A 16,279-nucleotide genomic window follows, 5' to 3' on the forward strand; every position below is an offset into this window, starting at 1 on the left:
AGACTAGACTCACTGAGCTTGCACATAAACACTGTAGCTGAATTGTGGTTAGTCCTTCCTCATTTGCTGATACAACCATGTCTGGCTTAATTTGGTGTTTATTCTGGTTTTTGGTAGAAGGAAGAATAACGGAGAAGGAGATAAGAGATCATATTTCAAAAGAGACTTTGTTCTATATTTGTGGCCCACCTCCAATGACAGACTTTTTCTCCAAGCAACTGGAAAACCACCATGTATCCAAAGAACACATTTGCTTTGAGAAGTGGTGGTAGGAGGCAGACACAGAAAAGATAAAGAGGTGAGATCTACTCAGGAGATCTCCTGTCCTTTGTGGCATGATTAATTTTTTTTTATCTCTTCTTGAGTTGTCTTATTTTTTAAGGCTGTAAACGTATTGACCAGCTGGATAAAAGCCAGCTGGCAGACTTAAATGATCAACTTTTTGCAAAGACCTCAGTGATCAAACTGTTTTTTACTACACTGATTTTCTTTTATTAACAACGATTTAATTGTCTCATGATGTACCATGATTGGTCAATATAGATTTTTCTTTTGTCTTTAGGCAAAAAAAAAAAATACATACTTATGTCTAATCATAGGAACATGTGATTTTGAGTGTAAAATGTGGGCTAGCTTTAAATTATTTGACAGCCATCTATATATCTTATGTTTAATAAAATTATAATTTAAGTACATTCTTAATTATTTTACTTTGAAAATTCTTTTTAATGCCTTTGTTTACTGTACTATGGCCTGCAGTCTTATTTGGTACATCAAAGTTAAGTTTGGACATGGAAAATTGTTAGGAAAACTGCTTTAGGGAGTTAAATATCCAGCATATTTGCTTTTTTGTTAATGAATATCGTAAGTGTGTATCCTGACTAATTGTTAGTTTCTTCTTAAATGAAACCCTTTCTGTGTCTTGGCTGTCTGCCTTAACGCTGTAGGAGGCAGCTTCTTGCTTGGGACAAAGGCATTGGTGGTGTGTTCCATGTTGAATCTGCCTTCAGTGCCTGGGCTGGCTGGCTATGGAAATGTACTTAGCATTGATTAGGGGGTAGAGAGCTGTTTCTAAATCCTGCTTTTCTACTTTTATTTCACTCATTTGCCAGAGTTGTTCTTGGCACCAGCAGCTCCTTAACATATAGTTGTTGAATGACTGAAAGAAAGCAACTAATGTTTTAACTCCTTGCTAAGTCTGAGATTGGGAGGCAGTCCCCTAGAGTGGATACAGAGAATGGTGGAGCCTCATCCCAAAGCTGCTCTGATGAAACTGCTAGAAAGCAGATTGTAGTTCTTTGTTTAGATTTTTAAAAATCCAAAAGAAGTCCTGACTGAGGCCAGGCCGTTCCTTTTATGACAAGTAGTCCTGGGCCCAAAGTTGCCTGCATAGAGATCACAGGAGGGTGAAGGGAGCCTGGGAAGAAGGACAGATGAGTGCTGGAGACCTAGGAGCTCCAGTTGAGATTCTGTTCTGGAGCTGATGAGAGAAGACAGGTTACCCTTTCTTATCTTTGTTATTGCAGGCCTCCCAGGGACTTCTGGGCTTGAACTCATATGATTCATGGGACCTGAAGATGACTCTAGCTTCTGCCCAGTTTTGAGTTTTGTCAAGTTTTAAGCAGAGATCATTTGTCAACCATTTTGATCCCAGATTTGAATTTGGGGAGGGAGGAGCCGTTGACCTGATGGGAATATCATAATCCATTCAAGGAAATGGTCATCAGTACCTCAGAGGTGAAGGAAATATGTGAAGCTCTGGGCCACTACAAGGAGCCCTGACTTATCAGTTGGCCCCAAAGTGCCTAGGATGAGGACATAGGAGCATGATGAGATGCAAGGATGTGGGATTATCAAGGGGCACTTCTACCAACTGGTGAAGGCAGTCGGCGGGGGAGGACACCTAAAGGTATGGGGAAAGTACATAACCCAGGCCTCTCTGCGTCAGGAGTGGAGGTGCAAGGTGAGCATCTCCAGTGCAGCATGGGATGGGAGGATTGGGAGGTGTTGCCTGCTGCCTCTGTTTGACCAGCACCACGCTGGCTGTGTGCCTGCTGTTGTCAGAGAGCAAGGGTCACCTGTCCTGGAGATCCCAGCTCTGCCTGCCACCCTGTTGCTGACTCAGTATTGGCAAAATTGCTGAGATGGGCCTTTGCCTGGAGTGTTCATCCTTTCAGTGCTATCATTCTGGTGCTAAGCGCTGAACAGCATTTTCTGGTCTGGTGGAGAATGTCCTCTTGCTCTTGCCTGCCAGGCCTGTCCTGATCTTTTTGGTACTTAAATTGAGCTAACTTCAGCCAGAATGACTTGGAATTCATAGTGCGGTGGCTCAGAGTATAGGCTCGAAAGCCCTTGAGCCAGATTGCCTAGGTTCAAATCTCACCTATACTACTTACTAGGTAGATGACCTTGAGTAAGTCACTTAACTGCTGTATGCCTCATTTAAAATTACACACTTAAAACTACATGTAAAAGGGAGATGGTACTGCTACCTACCTACTACCTGATAGGGCTGTTATGGGGATTGAAGGTGATTGTACATGTAAAGTGCTTAGCAAAACACTGCATGAGTGTATTGTCATTATTAATTTGCTATTCCTTGTCCTATTCAGAAAGGATTTCAAGAGGCTGGATGCCTTAGATGTGGTCTAACTTGAAACCTTCATGTGGGTGTGCGTCTGTGTTGTTTATTGCTGTGCCAGGCACAAAATAGGTACTTCATCAATATTTGTTTCATGGGTGAAAGGGCCTGCTCAGAGTTGATGAGCTGGATTAAAGTGACTTCTTAAGGATCCTCTGGCTCTATGCCTTTGAAAAAATGTTTCTTCTTTTGACATGAGACCCTTTCACAGCCTACTCAAGAGACTAGGTTAATCTGATACTTGTATCTTTCTCAAATTTTATTTATATTTTTTCAAACATACGACAAAGTAGAGATAGTAAAATGACTTCTCGTGCATCCATCACCCGGCTTCCATGACTAGCAGCATTCTGTTTTTGTCAGCGCTCAGCTTCTTTGTGGGGGTGTTCTTCTTGCTGGTGTGTTTTCAAGCAAAGCCTAGAAATTATATCATGTTACCTGTAAATTCTTCAGTATATATTTCTAACAGATACATCACCTCAGCACAACCACAATACTATCATCATACCTAACACAAGTGACAATGATTCCTTAATACCCTCGAAGACCCTTCTGTGTTGTTTCCTCGTGGCCTCGTGGTTAATGTCTTTTAATGTCTTTTAAGTTTATTTTAATTAATGGCACACTCCTTACACTCCTACACATATACATGGACACCTTTTCCCCCCATGATTCATTTGTTAAAGAAACTGCCTTATTTGTTCTGTAGGCTTTCCCACGTTTTGAACCTGGCCTGCTGTATCCTCAGGGTGTTGCTTGATCCTCTCTCCTCTGTGTTTCATGTAAACTGGTAATTATATCTAGAAATTGTTTATATTCAGATTCAAGATTTTTTTTGCAAGCCTACATTATAAAGTGGTGTGCTTCCTATGGCATCACACGAGGCATATAATGTCTGTCCCACTTTTAATGCTGTTAAGATGGATCAGTGGTTTCAGCATTTGTCAGCCTGAATCATCCAATACAATGGTCTTCATCAAACTTTCACCTAATTGTTTTAGCAGCCATTGATCATTGCTGATAGCTATTTTTTCGTTAAGGGTTAATTATCCATTTCTGTTATTCTTCCTGCATATATTGTCTGTGATTGCTCCATATAGAACTTTCCCTCATCAGCTTTGATTCCCCTGAAATGAGTCTGTAAAGAAAAGGCAGGATTGATGCTTGATTTATTTCCTTTTATTTATCAGTTAGCATACTATGTGTTGGTGCCTTAGCAACCTTGAGACGACCAGTGAGATTATTTAAAGTATCATTATGAACTCATGGATTTTTATACATTTGATTGTTTTCATCCATTACAGTCAATTTGTTGATGTTCAGCATGTTTTAGGTCCCCCCCATTGTGTCAGTGGTTCACATTCAGTCATGGTGGTTGATGAGGTTCGGGGCTCTTAACATGTGCAAAAAGTTCTCTAATAAACAGGTAGGAGGAAAAGGAGATGAGTGTGGTGTTAAGCCTCCTGAAGAAAGTGTTTCACAGAGGATGGATTGGCTAGCTGTGTCATGCTGCTGATAGGACAGGAAAGATGAGGTCTGATGAGTGATCATTGAGTGGCCATTGATTTGGCAACTGGATGGTCATTGGTGATCTTGATAAGATGGATGGTGGGAGTGAAAACAGTGAAATAGGTTTAGGAGCAATTCAGAGGAAATCAATTATAATGAATATAGATAAATTTTTAAAGAGAAGAAAAAGATGGAATGGTAGCTGGAAAGGGAAGTGGGGTCAAGAGAGCATTTATTGTACTCATTGGGTTGTTTTACTTTTTAAGCTTTTTGTTTTGAAGTAATTTTAGATTTACAGAAGAGTTGCAAAGACAGGGTTCCTCTGTATCCTTCATCCAGCTTCCCCAAATGTTTAACGTAGCTGTGGTGTATTTATCAAAACTAGGAAATGAACAGTACAGCTAAGTTGGTTACTATTAACTAAAGCAGTTTTCGTTTGTTTTTTTGTTTTTTTCAAGATGAGTGAAATAACAGCCTGATTATATTAAAAATCATGAAAGAATCATTCAGTGGGACTCAGGGAAGTGACACCTTTTTCTAGAGGACGATGTATTAACTGTCATTTATTGAGCATCTGCTATGTGCAGTTACTGAGCTAGACATTGAAGATAGGAAAGTATAAGACAAAGGTTATCTTAGGAGCAAGTTAAATACTTTGGGAAACCACTTTTTTTTTAGTGAGTCTAAGAGTGATGGAAAGTATCTTTTGGAAATAACTGAGTTACACATTGAGAACATTTCGACAAAATTGAAAGTGGAAATGCTCTGGGGGAAAATTTTTTTGCATCTATCACTGTTTGAAAGAGAAACTATAGCAAATGGATGACTGGGTGAGTCACTGGAATGATGGATCCTAGGGGCCCAGGGTTAGGGGAGTGGGAAAGGCTGCACCCATGCTCTGGGGGTAGGAGGATTGTTACACTGGACTCACAGCACAAACACATGCGTGCTTGCAGTGCTTGTCAAATGATCCAAGGGCATGTCTCTCCTATTTTTTTTTTTTTCTGTCTGAATGGAAAACAGCAATTTCCTCCATTCCTGGTTATTGCAGATGATCTGATAATTTCACCTGAGAGCTGTTATTTCATTTTATTTTATTTTAAAACTCAAAAGAAGTATACTGTTCTCATCTTAAACAGCAAGATGTCTGGTCTTTAATATTCTTTCTTAACATACAATAAGCTAGCAGTGTAGTGATGACATGCAGATACCTCCTAATGTGCCATAAAATCAAGGCATGCATTTTAAAATGTTTTGTGCCCAGGAATCCAAACTTTTATAGTTGTTGAGCAGCCATCTTCATCTGGTCTGTTCTGAATTCTTAAAACCTGCATGAGCTGATCAGCCTAACCTGGCCCCTTCCAGCTCATCCCCATGTCCTATTTTGCTATATTTGAGCCTAACAAGATTTTGTCTCTTCCTTTTTAAAAACTACCTAATAAATATGACTAAAAATTGTTAAATAATTTTTTATTACCTAATAAATGTGACCACAAATATAAAACTATACAGATTAAAATGCTGAAGTTCTCTTCTCCCCTGTCCTATTCCCTCGCCTAGAAGGAACCTCTGTATAAAAAACTTGCTGGGTATCCTTTTAGAGATTTTATGGTATATTAACCTTGTATACATATACAACTATGTATCTCATTCTTTTAACACACTTCAAATTTTTGGTATATACCGTAATATACTTAACCATATCTCCATGATGGACATTTAAATTGTTTGGAGTTTTTGGCCATTACAAGCAATATTGCAGTAAACCTGTTTGTATAATTTTTATGCACATATTCCTGTAGAATTACTAGAAGTGCCATTTCTGAATAAAAAATTGACTAGTATTGCCAAGTTACCTTATAAATGCCTAATCAGTTTATATTCTAACAGGGTATGAAAGTGCCCATTTCTGGCCAATATTAGATACCATCAGTCTCATACTTAAGTATTTTTTTTCCCCTAATCAGTTAGATGAAAAGTGATTTTTTAAACAATTTTCTGATTGCTCCATAGCATTTTTTTTCCCTAAGGTATTTTAGCCATCCTTATTTCTTCTTTTCAGAATGGTATATTTCCGTTGTATATCCATTTTGATATCTTACTGATTTATAACGCTTTATAAAAATAGAATAAGTGCTAATCCTTTTGTTATGTATATTACAAATATATGTATTTTTTCCAGTCTGTTACCAGTTCCTGAATTCTGTTTGATGTAACTTACAACAGAGTTTTAAAGTTATATATCATCATATATGTTGGTCTTTTCCTTCAGCTTTTATGGATATATTTTCTTCTGATACTTCTATAGAGTAAAACTCCAATTAGGCCTGTCTTAGAGACTATAGGAGCCCAGAGAGAAGAAACAAAAAATGAGACAGATTGGTTGACTGTGTGGGGTGGTGGGAGGAACATGGCACCAGGCTTCAAGAGACCTAAATCATGCCCATTCTACAACTTGTTTCCTGTGTGACTCATTCCACCTCCCTCTGAAACCTGCTTTCCTTATCTGTCGCTGTGGGTAGGACTATGCAATTTAAAATTCCTTTCTGTAATTTCATGATAGAAAAATGGGCCTTAGAGATCAAGGTTGACTATACCGAGAGATTGTCTAAGGAGTATCTTAACTGTCTTCAAATATTTTATTGATTCTTGGAATGACTATTGTTTGTATCTCTGGGGTTGACAGAATAAGAAGACATTGTCTTGTACTGAAGCAAGGGAAAGTTTGGTTTGATACAGAGGACTTTTGGACCATACTGCTGATTAAATTCTGGAGTCAGGGCTCAAGAGAAATAGTGGAATTACCATTAGTAAGGAAACTGACATTTGCCCATTGGGGCTTAAGGTGTCCTTGACTGAGACAGGGACTGGATTGATAGTTCCCCGGGTTCATAAAAAGGAAGTGTTTTAGACAGTTATTAGGCATTTTGTGGATCGAGAAACTGGTAAGTCTGCTAGTTGTTCTTGTGATTCTCTTGTTTTTTTTTCATTGAACAATCAACAAGATAGGAGGTACCCAGGACTGAAGGTTCATGAAATCAGAGGTCCATTATAGAAAGCATTTTAATGCTCACCTTAATAAGTGAAATATATTTCTTACTATCTTTAAGCCTTTATATTATTTAGAGGCCACAGAAAAATCCAAATCCAAATTGAACTTAATGACTAGTGAGCAACACATTTAATTACACAAGTGTAAGTTTTACTGCCAGTCAGCAACATGGGATCATGTTTTTTTTTGTTTTTTTTTGTTTTTTTTTTTTGGTGAGACGGAGTCTCGCTCTGTCGCCCAGGCTGGAGTGCAGTGGCGCGATCTCGGCTCACTGCAAGCTCCGCCTCCCGGGTTCACGCCATTCTCCTGCCTCAGCTTCCCAAGTAGCTGGGACTACAGGCGCCCACCACCTCGCCCGGCTAGTTTTTTGTATTTTTAGTAGAGACGGGGTTTCACCGTGTTAGCCAGGATGGTCTCGGATCTCCTGACCTCGTGATCCACTCGCCTCAGCCTCCCAAAGTGCTGGGATTACAGGCGTGAGCCACCGCGCCCGGCCTGGGGATCATGTTTTAAAGCTGTCTCTGGATGAATGAGTATCTTTACTCTTTCAAGACCCAGTCCTTACAGTTGACAGCCAGGGTGGTTCTCCACCAATTCCTGGCTCAGGGCTTTGCTGGAATTGCCAGCATTACCATTAGAAATCATTTGGGGCTGGGCGCGGTGGCTCACGCCTGTAATCTCAGCACTTTGGGAGGCTGCGGTGGGCAGATCACCTGAGGTTGGGAGTTTGAGACCAGCCTGACCAACATGGAGAAACCCTGTCTTCACTAATAATACAAAAATTAGCCGGGCCCAGTGGTTGTGCATGCCTGTAATCCCAGCTATGCGGGAGGCTGAGGCAGAAGAATCGCTGGAACCTGGGAGGCGGAGGTTGCAGTGAGCTGAGATCATGCCATTGCACTCCAGCCTGGGCAACAAGAGCGAAAATCAGTGTCCAAAAAAAAAAAATTGGGGGCAGAATTCCTACTCTGCTCATCAGACCCAAAACAGATGGTTCCCTTTGTACTCCCACATGCATACCATGGCACCTCCCCAACAGCTGCTGCTTTCCGTTGCCACACAACTCCCTTCCTCTCTCCCTCCCAAAAAGACGTAGTTCTTTGGGTCTTTTTAAAAATTATTATTATGTATTTTTTCGAGATGGGGTCTTGTTCTGTCACCCAGGCTGGAGTGCAGTGGCATGATCTCGGCTCACTGCAACTTCCACCTCCCAGGTTCAAGTGATTCTCCTGCCTCAGCGTCCCAAGTAGCTGGGATTACAGGCACGTGCCACCACGCCTAATTTTTGTATTCTTAGTAGAGACAGGGTTTCACCATGTTGGCCAGGCTGGTCTTGAACTCTTGACCTTGTGATCCTCCTACCTCGGCCTCCCAAAGTGCTGGGATTATAGGCGTGAGCCCCCGCACCTGGTCTCTTTGGGTCTTAAGAAAGGTATAAAGACTTCACTTTTAGTGACTTTGTCTGATGTTGAATGTGTCAAACTCTGAAAACTAATCCATGCAAGAGGTTCTGGAAAAGTTCCAGGCAATATCACTGGAGTATTTATTACTTTGAGGAAATGCCTTTGATAAGGACATGGTTGGTAGCTTCAATACCTCCCTCATTCCCCAGTCACCTGCAAAATCCAGTCAGTTTTGCTCCTGAGTAACTCTGAAATCTGTCCCCTTCTTTGCTAAGATGCAAGCCAGCAGCCCCCACCTGGACCAAAGCGCTGGCCTCTGCACCATCTTTGGGACCCCTGCCTTTTCCTTATTCAGCAGCCAGAAAGGTGTTTGTAAAAATGCAGATTTGATGTCATTTCCCTGCTTAAAACTGATCAGTGGCCTCCTATTAACCCTTATAACAAGGACCAGAATCCTTACCATGGTTCACGAGGCCCTTGTGCGTTGCTGTCTTCTCAGCACCTAGCACAGTTGTGTAGGAATTTTAAAATGTGTATCTGTGTAACAAATCATTTGATCCCCTCATGCCCACATAAATGCACAGGTCTGTCCCGTAGCCTGGCTTCCTCTGCTGGAGGGACATGCCGCTGTTTTGCAAGGGCTGGGGAAGCAAGCACCAGCCAGGTTCAGAGAGCCAGTTGTCTGCAGCCAGGGTTCATTTTCTTAGTCTGGCCACTGAAACGATTGTTATCAACAGGAACCTGTGGTGAACATCACTTTGCTTCCTTCTCTGGCAGCAGCTACCTCAGAAACCCAGCCAAAGGCTCGTTGGGTCTTGTCCTTAGATCTCATGTGCACACACTTCCCTGTTCAAAACTCTAGGAGCCAGGTACAGGAAACCCAGCCTCTCCTGGGAAGCTGCATCAGTGGCTTTGGCGGGTCATAGTGCAGGCAGAGCACTAATCACCAGGGGCCCACCCTGCAGTACTAACGCAGTTGGCCTCCAGCACTTCCGGCAGGGCTCTTGGAAACAAGATCTGTGGCAACAACTGGGAGTCAGTGCCGAGCTTCTGGCCACACACACCAGTCATCCTCACCCTTCCCCCGTCTTGCCAGTCCTTTCAGGACTGGATCTCAGTCTTAGGCTGCTGTGAACCCTAGCAGGACAGAGCCCAGACTGTGTGCTCCCTGCAGCACAGAGCCCCTGGGCCAGCTAGGAACGCAGCTAGAGTGGGTTGCATGAGTCATGAGTTTTGGGTCAACATATTCCTACTAATAAGCACTGTCGACACCTGAGAGCTATTCCTGAAAGATTTTGTGGTTTAGAGAGGGCCATGATGAGTATGTTTAGAGTACTGATAAAACGTGCTTCGTAAGAAATAAATTCAAATGCCTCCTAATGTTTTTGGAAGCTGCTCCCATCAAGCATCAGCAACTCTAGTGAAGCATGGTCAGCCTGGAGATCTGAAAAATTCAGACAGGTATTTGACGAATGTTTACCTTTTTGTTACTTATAAACCACTGATAAATAATTTAAGACTTTACAAATATTATTATAGTATTTCTGTTAAGATGGGATATACTATGCTTCAGTAGCCAATACATGTCAAAATCTCAGTGGCTCACCTTAGCAAAGGTTTATTTAATGGCCATGTCAAGATCCAATTTTTTTTTTTTTGAGACAGGGTCTTGTTCTCTTGTCCAGGCTGGAGTGCAGTGGTGTGACCACAGCTCACTGCAGCCTCGACCTCCTGGGCTCAAGCAATTATCTCACTTTAGCCTCCCAAGTAGCTGGTACGTGTGCCACCACACCCAACTGATTTATTTATTTATTTATTTATTTATTTTTTGGAGAGGCAAGTTTTTGCTATGTTGCCTAGGCTGGTCTTGAACTCCTGAACTCAAGCAATCTTTCTGTCTCAGCCTCCCAATGTGCTGGGACTATAGGCGTGAACCACCACACCCAGCCTCATGGTCCATCTTGAACTGTGCCGAGGGCGTTGGAGATAAAGGACTGGATGTCCCTGAAGCTTTTATCAGACCTGCTCCTGTCTCATTGCCAGAACCAGTCTCGTGGCTCTAAACTGCAAGAGGAGCTGGGGAGTGGAGGACATACTTCCGTGGATATGGGGTGAGCACTAACAGTATCTGACACATTGATTACCTGTCAGCATTGTGATTAATTGCTGCCCACAGAGTGCTTACCGTGGACCAAGCACTTTATTCACATCTTATTAATCCTCACAGAAATCCAAAGAGGTAGGTGCCATTTCACCCCATTTCACACTTGAGGAGATTGATGCTCAGAGCTGTAAAGAAACTGAGGAGGTTACACATGTAGACTGGGTCTAGTTAGTATCCTCACCAGCTCTGTCTGATTCCAAAGCCCAGCTGGGCTACAGTGTTACTACTTCATTAACATAGGTTTCCTCAGGCTTTCCATATGTCAGTATTTTGACCTTGTGGCTGTATGCACTTGAGAGCAATGCACCTGCCTTGCTTTAAGCAGATTTGATAAGAATTCTTCCTCCCATCGTTGCCCTGCCAGTGGTGCTAAACTTCACCCACTACGCACTCCTGAGCCTCTGCAGGTGAAATGGTTGAAAACAGCTTCCCAGTGAAAGAATCTGGATTCAGCCACAGCATCGTAGGAATGCCTCATTTCAATCACCTGATAACCACCTGATTACAGTGGGTTTGCAGGACTCCCTTGCAAACCCACTGTGACAGCTGCAGCCTCACAGACTTAACTGCCAAGGGCACAAGCTTCCTCATGCCAAACACTATATGTCTTTGTGGCTTTTACTGTCCCTGGGACCCGGTCAGTGCAAATGATGGCCTTTTACCCTATTGGCAATCACAGGAGACTAACATTTCCTTCAGGAATGTTTCCACTTGAAATGTACATGCAGGATGTTGAGAATGGATTTTAGGGCCTTGATTATTTACCACTTGTAGAAAGCATTTTATTTCACAAGGAACAAGTTGTGTTTCAGCTCACAGAGACCCTGTGGCCAGTGGTACTCAACCTTGGCTGCACCTTAGAATCCTCCGGGAGCTTCTAAAAATCCTGATGCCCACACCACTCCCCAGACCGACCATTCCTTCACAAGCTCTGCGGGCGGGCCCCGGGCATCAGGATTTCGTAGAGCTTCCTCAGTGATTTGAAGCTGCTGCTAACTTAACGCCCTCCCCTGTAGACTGATTTTTGCCAGAATCAGCAGGGTGTAGAGAAGCAAGGGAGAAAAAACAGGAACTTTAGGAATTGTTAGCCTGACACTAGAGCCAAACTCTCCTGAGGAATTCAAATTATTGTCACCTTTGTTTCCCCATAGCAAATACAGCCAACATAAATGTCAATTAATTAATTGAAAAATGTACCCAAAGCTGAGCAATGTAAGGCCCTCCAGCCTGGAACCATGTGCTTTTCAAAGTTGAGAGTGGTGTTTTTGTCTTGGCTTGTTGCTGACTAGCATATATTTTTAAAATCATGATCCTTTAAGATACATGCCGAGAGATAATGTTTTTATTAAATCAAAATGCTGTATAGATATTAATGACTTAGTTGTGGAAAATGTCATTAAAACATAGTTGTCTTCTCTTTGAACAGAGCCTTCATTCAACCTTTTTAAGCTCTGAGGGTTAGGTGAGGGAGTTTGTCAAGAAAAAACTATGATGTGGCTGTACAAAGGTTTTAAATTGTGCTCTATGAAAATATATTACAAATGTGTGGTTTGTTTTTTTTTTTTTCCCCCGAGATGGAGTCTTGCTCTGCACCCAGACTGGAGTGCAGTGGTGCAACCTTGGCTTACTGCAACCTCTGCCTCCCAGGTTCAAGCAATTCTCCTGCCTCAGCCTCCCGAGTAGCTGGGATTTCAGGCATGCGCCACCACACCCAGCTAATTTTTGTATTTTTAGTAGAGACGGGGTTTTACCACGTTGGCCAGGCTGGTCTGGAACTCCTGACCTTAGGTGATCTGCCCGCCTTGGCCTCCCAAAGTGCTGGGATTACAGGCATGAGCCACCACGCCCGGCCTACAAATGTGTTTTATTTTAATAAACTTGCAAAGGGAGAAGTCTTGCCGCATTAAATAATTTACTTAAAAGCTTGGAAACAATGTTATACATTGATGTGAGGTTTTTTGCTTATTTTAAAAAGGTATTTGTTGCCACCATCCCAGAAATGGGAGGTGGCTGTACCCCTTACTTACCTGGTGGCATCTGAGTTCCACTTGCCGTCTCTTTCTACAAATGACGAGAAAGCACAGCAAGCCTAGCTGGCTCTGCAGCTTTCCATGGGAACTGTGTCTTCCTCCGCCATGTCATCATGCTGTCAGGAGTTAGAAACTTACAAAGAGTGAATGGGGGGTGTGGGCTGAAGTCCTCTGGACATTAGGCCAGGATTTTTCACAGTGACGCGATAAACACTCACTCCTCATGGTGCACTAACTCATAGATGATTTATTGCCGTAAGTAACTAAACAAGAGAAGAGACAGGCTGTGGTTTTGGTCAAGACAATCGGCATTCTCTCTCCAGGGTTCGCCAGTTGCATCTACGTAAAGCCTCAATACTTTCTGGACGATATAAACACGCAATAGTCACAGCATACATGGGTAACAACTTGACCAATGTTACACTGATTAAAATAGCACATAACAAGGGTGCCAGCCAGTCCCGACGCCCTGAAATGACAGAAGTAATGTGTGTTCCTATGATGTGCTGAGTACAAAACCTTTAAAAACTTTTTGGCATTAATACTAACACAGAATACTTCCTTGAACATTCTGCAAGAGTAGGTGCAGACACAGAATTACTTCTTCATTTCCAGATTACCAGTATCTATAGGACTATTTAGAGAAAAGCTGGGAGGCAGAGTACCTCCCCTCCCCGATGTCATTTTATTTGCCAAAGCAGAAGAGTCTAAGGGGTTTAGGTGGAGGAGGGCAGCTGACAGGGCTCCTGGAGGAGTTAAGTCACCAAGTCGCTGCAGCGGATGGACACTGCCCCACAAGGTGTGGGATGATCAGCAGCCTTGGTTTGTGGCCCAAGGTGTCCATGGATTTGACCCGAATGCTCCCTGGAGGCCCTGTGGTGGGACAGGCACTGGATGGTCCAGACCCTCTGGCTGGAGGAGTGGTGGAGCCAGGACTGGGCCTCCAGCCATGAGGGCTAGAAGAAATAACCTGACCTCTTACATTCTAACACTGGGTCACTAATGACACCTTTCCAGTGGATGTGCAAAAACCAACACTGTCAGGAACTTGGCCCTGGGAGGGCTCAGGTGAGCTCACAAGGAGAGGTCAAGCCAAGCCAAAGGGTAGCTAACACACAACACCAGGGAAACCAGCCCCCACACCAGCTGTTGGTAAGATGCCTTGGGTTTGGCAACTCACCTAGTTTTAACACAAATTGCCCGAGACTCAGTTTTCTTGAACCGTACCAAGCTCTCTGATTTCCTCAGCATCCCCATTCCTGGCATCCTCTCCAGGATTGGAGTGCCCAGTGCAAATCCCCACTGGGACCCTGCTGTGGCTGGCAGGACCATTCTGCATAGCCTCGCCCTCCACACCCACCCCACACAGCTGGCCACCAGGGGACAGCTGTTCTCCCTTGTCCTCTTGGTCAGGGCCCTTCATCTCCTCGGAGATTCCACCCTCCTGCTGCTGTCCTGAAACACAGTTTCCCATGTCTCCAGCTTTGGAAGACTGGTCTTCTAAATTCTCATTTTCTTCTGCTTGTCGTTTGTCTCTGGCACTGAGTTTACCTTTCGATTTCCTCATCTGCCTGTTGTGCATTTCTTCTCTGGAGAATCGCCACTGAAACTAGAAATCAGAGCGAATGGGGATAAATAACAAGCCTCCGGGAACCCAGAGCTTCCCCCGAAGCCTTGTTTGCATTCATACCCACACCATGTCTGAGTGAGACATAAAATTCCCAGCATCCTCCAACCAAGCAGTACAGGCACCAAACTTGAATGGCACCCAATCACATCACACCCACCCCAAGAGCCTGCACCATGCCTTCCAGGATGTGTACTTTAGATGTAGATTTCAGGTTCTATGGGGGCAGAGGAGTATTTCTTTTGACTGGCTCTATACCAAAGGCCCACATAGGAAAGGGCTCCTGAAGTCCTAATCATTTGGAGGGCCAGGATGGAGAGGAGATGTGAGGCCTGCCCCCAATAAGAGCCAGAGCTGCAGCCACTCATTTCCATTCTGAGCAGACTGAGGATTACCAGCCATGGGGCTGGCATTCTCTCGCCAGGTCACCTGAGTAAGGCAGAGCCCAGAACATGGGGCGGACACTGTGCTGTACAGCTCAGATCCCCCTACAGGACTGGCGGGCCCACTCCCCAGCTAGGCCGATATCCCTTTGCTGACCACCACCTCACAGAAGGTCACACCAGGGCAACCTACAACCAGCGACCGCCCCAGGTGGGATACAACAACCCATTTCCTGATCCCAATTTGGGACAACGCAACCTGGGAGATTGTGACTGCATCACAGCCCAAATTCTCCCTCTGCCCGCCCCTGTACCGACAAGTGTTCCTAAAGTAACTCCCTCTAAAAACTTCTTCCCCCCAAATCTCAGAGGCCGCTTCCCAGGGGGCCCAGCTTGCAACCAAGCATTTCCTGGTGTGACAGGGAAGGCAGGGGCTCAGAGTCCCAAGGTCACCCTGCCAGTAATAGAGTTGGGCAACAAGCAGGGTCTCACCAAATCTCTGGAGCAAGACCACCCGAGAGAGCCCCAGCTCCGCCGCTGACTGGCCAAGTTTCTCGATCTGAATTTCTCATCTCGGTGGCCCAGAGTGCACACAAGGTTTTAGTTTTCACTTCCCACCACGGCCACTGCCTTGTGCTTCAGCTGCATCATGTTGGTTTCACCAAATAGGCACTTAAATCTTGGATATTATATAATTGAAAGAAAAAGGGAGCTCTCTGTTCCTATGATTTCTTGCTGGGCTCGAGAAGGGAGCCCAGGAATGCAGTTGCACCATCAGTGGGAAATGATTTCTTAAGGCTTTACCATGTTGTAAATCATTCTGAGCGCTTTGCTAGGAAAAACCAAAAATGTGCTATGTAAATGTTTAAAAATCTGCCATTTTCGTAGTTTTCCACAGTAGAGATCTATTTCCTCAGATAAAACATTTGCCTAGACACAGAATTCTGAGATTTAATACATTTTAGGATTCTTGGATTTAGCACCTTTTAGATAAGAATGGCAATGGAATGTTCCATTAAAGTAGAGAAATATGAGTGAAATACATGTTGAGGTTAGGATTTAACTTTTATCTGGTCCTTTCCCACCCCGTACCCCGCAAAATCCCCAAATGAGTTCCCTTACAATGTTGGATGGGTTTCTCCTTTGACCTCTTTTGAAATGTCTCATGCTATAGCTGCAGACTTCCCCTAGGAGATGGGTGGAGCTTCTTCCACCGAAACTGTGAGGATCCCAATAATGGAATCGCTCTGTAGGGTAAGCGGTGTCTCAGACCCACCTCCTCCTTCATCCAAGCCTGCCAGGCAGGCATCTCAAGGCTGCAAACCCACCAGAGGCGGCCACTGATTTGAGCCCTCAGCATGACCGTGGCTGCCTCCACCAAGCCTCCATAGTTTCCGGGCACGTGTTATGGTTCATAACTGCTGCCCTGTGCTAGGCAGCTGCTGTTGCTAATCCAGCCCAAATGTAAGA

General features: G+C 43.8%; 2 protein-coding genes across 15 annotated transcripts in view; one reads left to right on the forward strand and one right to left on the reverse strand.

Moving 5' to 3' along the window:
- Nucleotides 1–16,279, forward strand: part of OXNAD1 (oxidoreductase NAD binding domain containing 1) — a 91,703-nt gene that overhangs the window by 41,045 nt on the left and 34,379 nt on the right. For 2 of the 8 annotated variants that reach the window (XR_004182297.1, XR_001900138.3), the window contains exons 9-10: nucleotides 118–298; nucleotides 10,509–10,716. Coding sequence is in view for 5 of the 8 variants with exons in the window: in XM_017955928.1 (XP_017811417.1) it covers nucleotides 118–272 (155 nt within the window). In the remaining 3 variants the exon portion in view is untranslated. Of the gene's footprint in view, nucleotides 1–117; nucleotides 6,337–10,508; nucleotides 12,193–16,279 lie in introns of those variants that run through there. The other 6 variants (XM_021934901.1, XM_021934900.2, XM_017955928.1 and 3 more) reach the window with 5 other exon arrangements.
- Nucleotides 13,021–16,279, reverse strand: part of RFTN1 (raftlin, lipid raft linker 1) — a 202,591-nt gene continuing 199,332 nt past the window's right edge. For 5 of the 7 annotated variants that reach the window (XM_017955924.3, XM_017955925.3, XM_017955926.3 and 2 more), the window contains one exon: nucleotides 13,021–14,408. In XM_017955924.3, the coding sequence (XP_017811413.3) occupies nucleotides 14,007–14,408 (402 nt within the window). In that variant the 3' untranslated portion in view covers nucleotides 13,021–14,006. The remainder of the gene's footprint in view (nucleotides 14,409–16,279) is intronic. The other 2 variants (XM_031663767.1, XM_031663765.1) reach the window with 1 other exon arrangement.

The sequence above is a fragment of the Papio anubis genome, chromosome 2 (assembly GCF_008728515.1).
Source record: "Papio anubis isolate 15944 chromosome 2, Panubis1.0, whole genome shotgun sequence".
In the NCBI taxonomy this organism is placed as follows: Eukaryota; Metazoa; Chordata; class Mammalia; order Primates; family Cercopithecidae; genus Papio; species Papio anubis.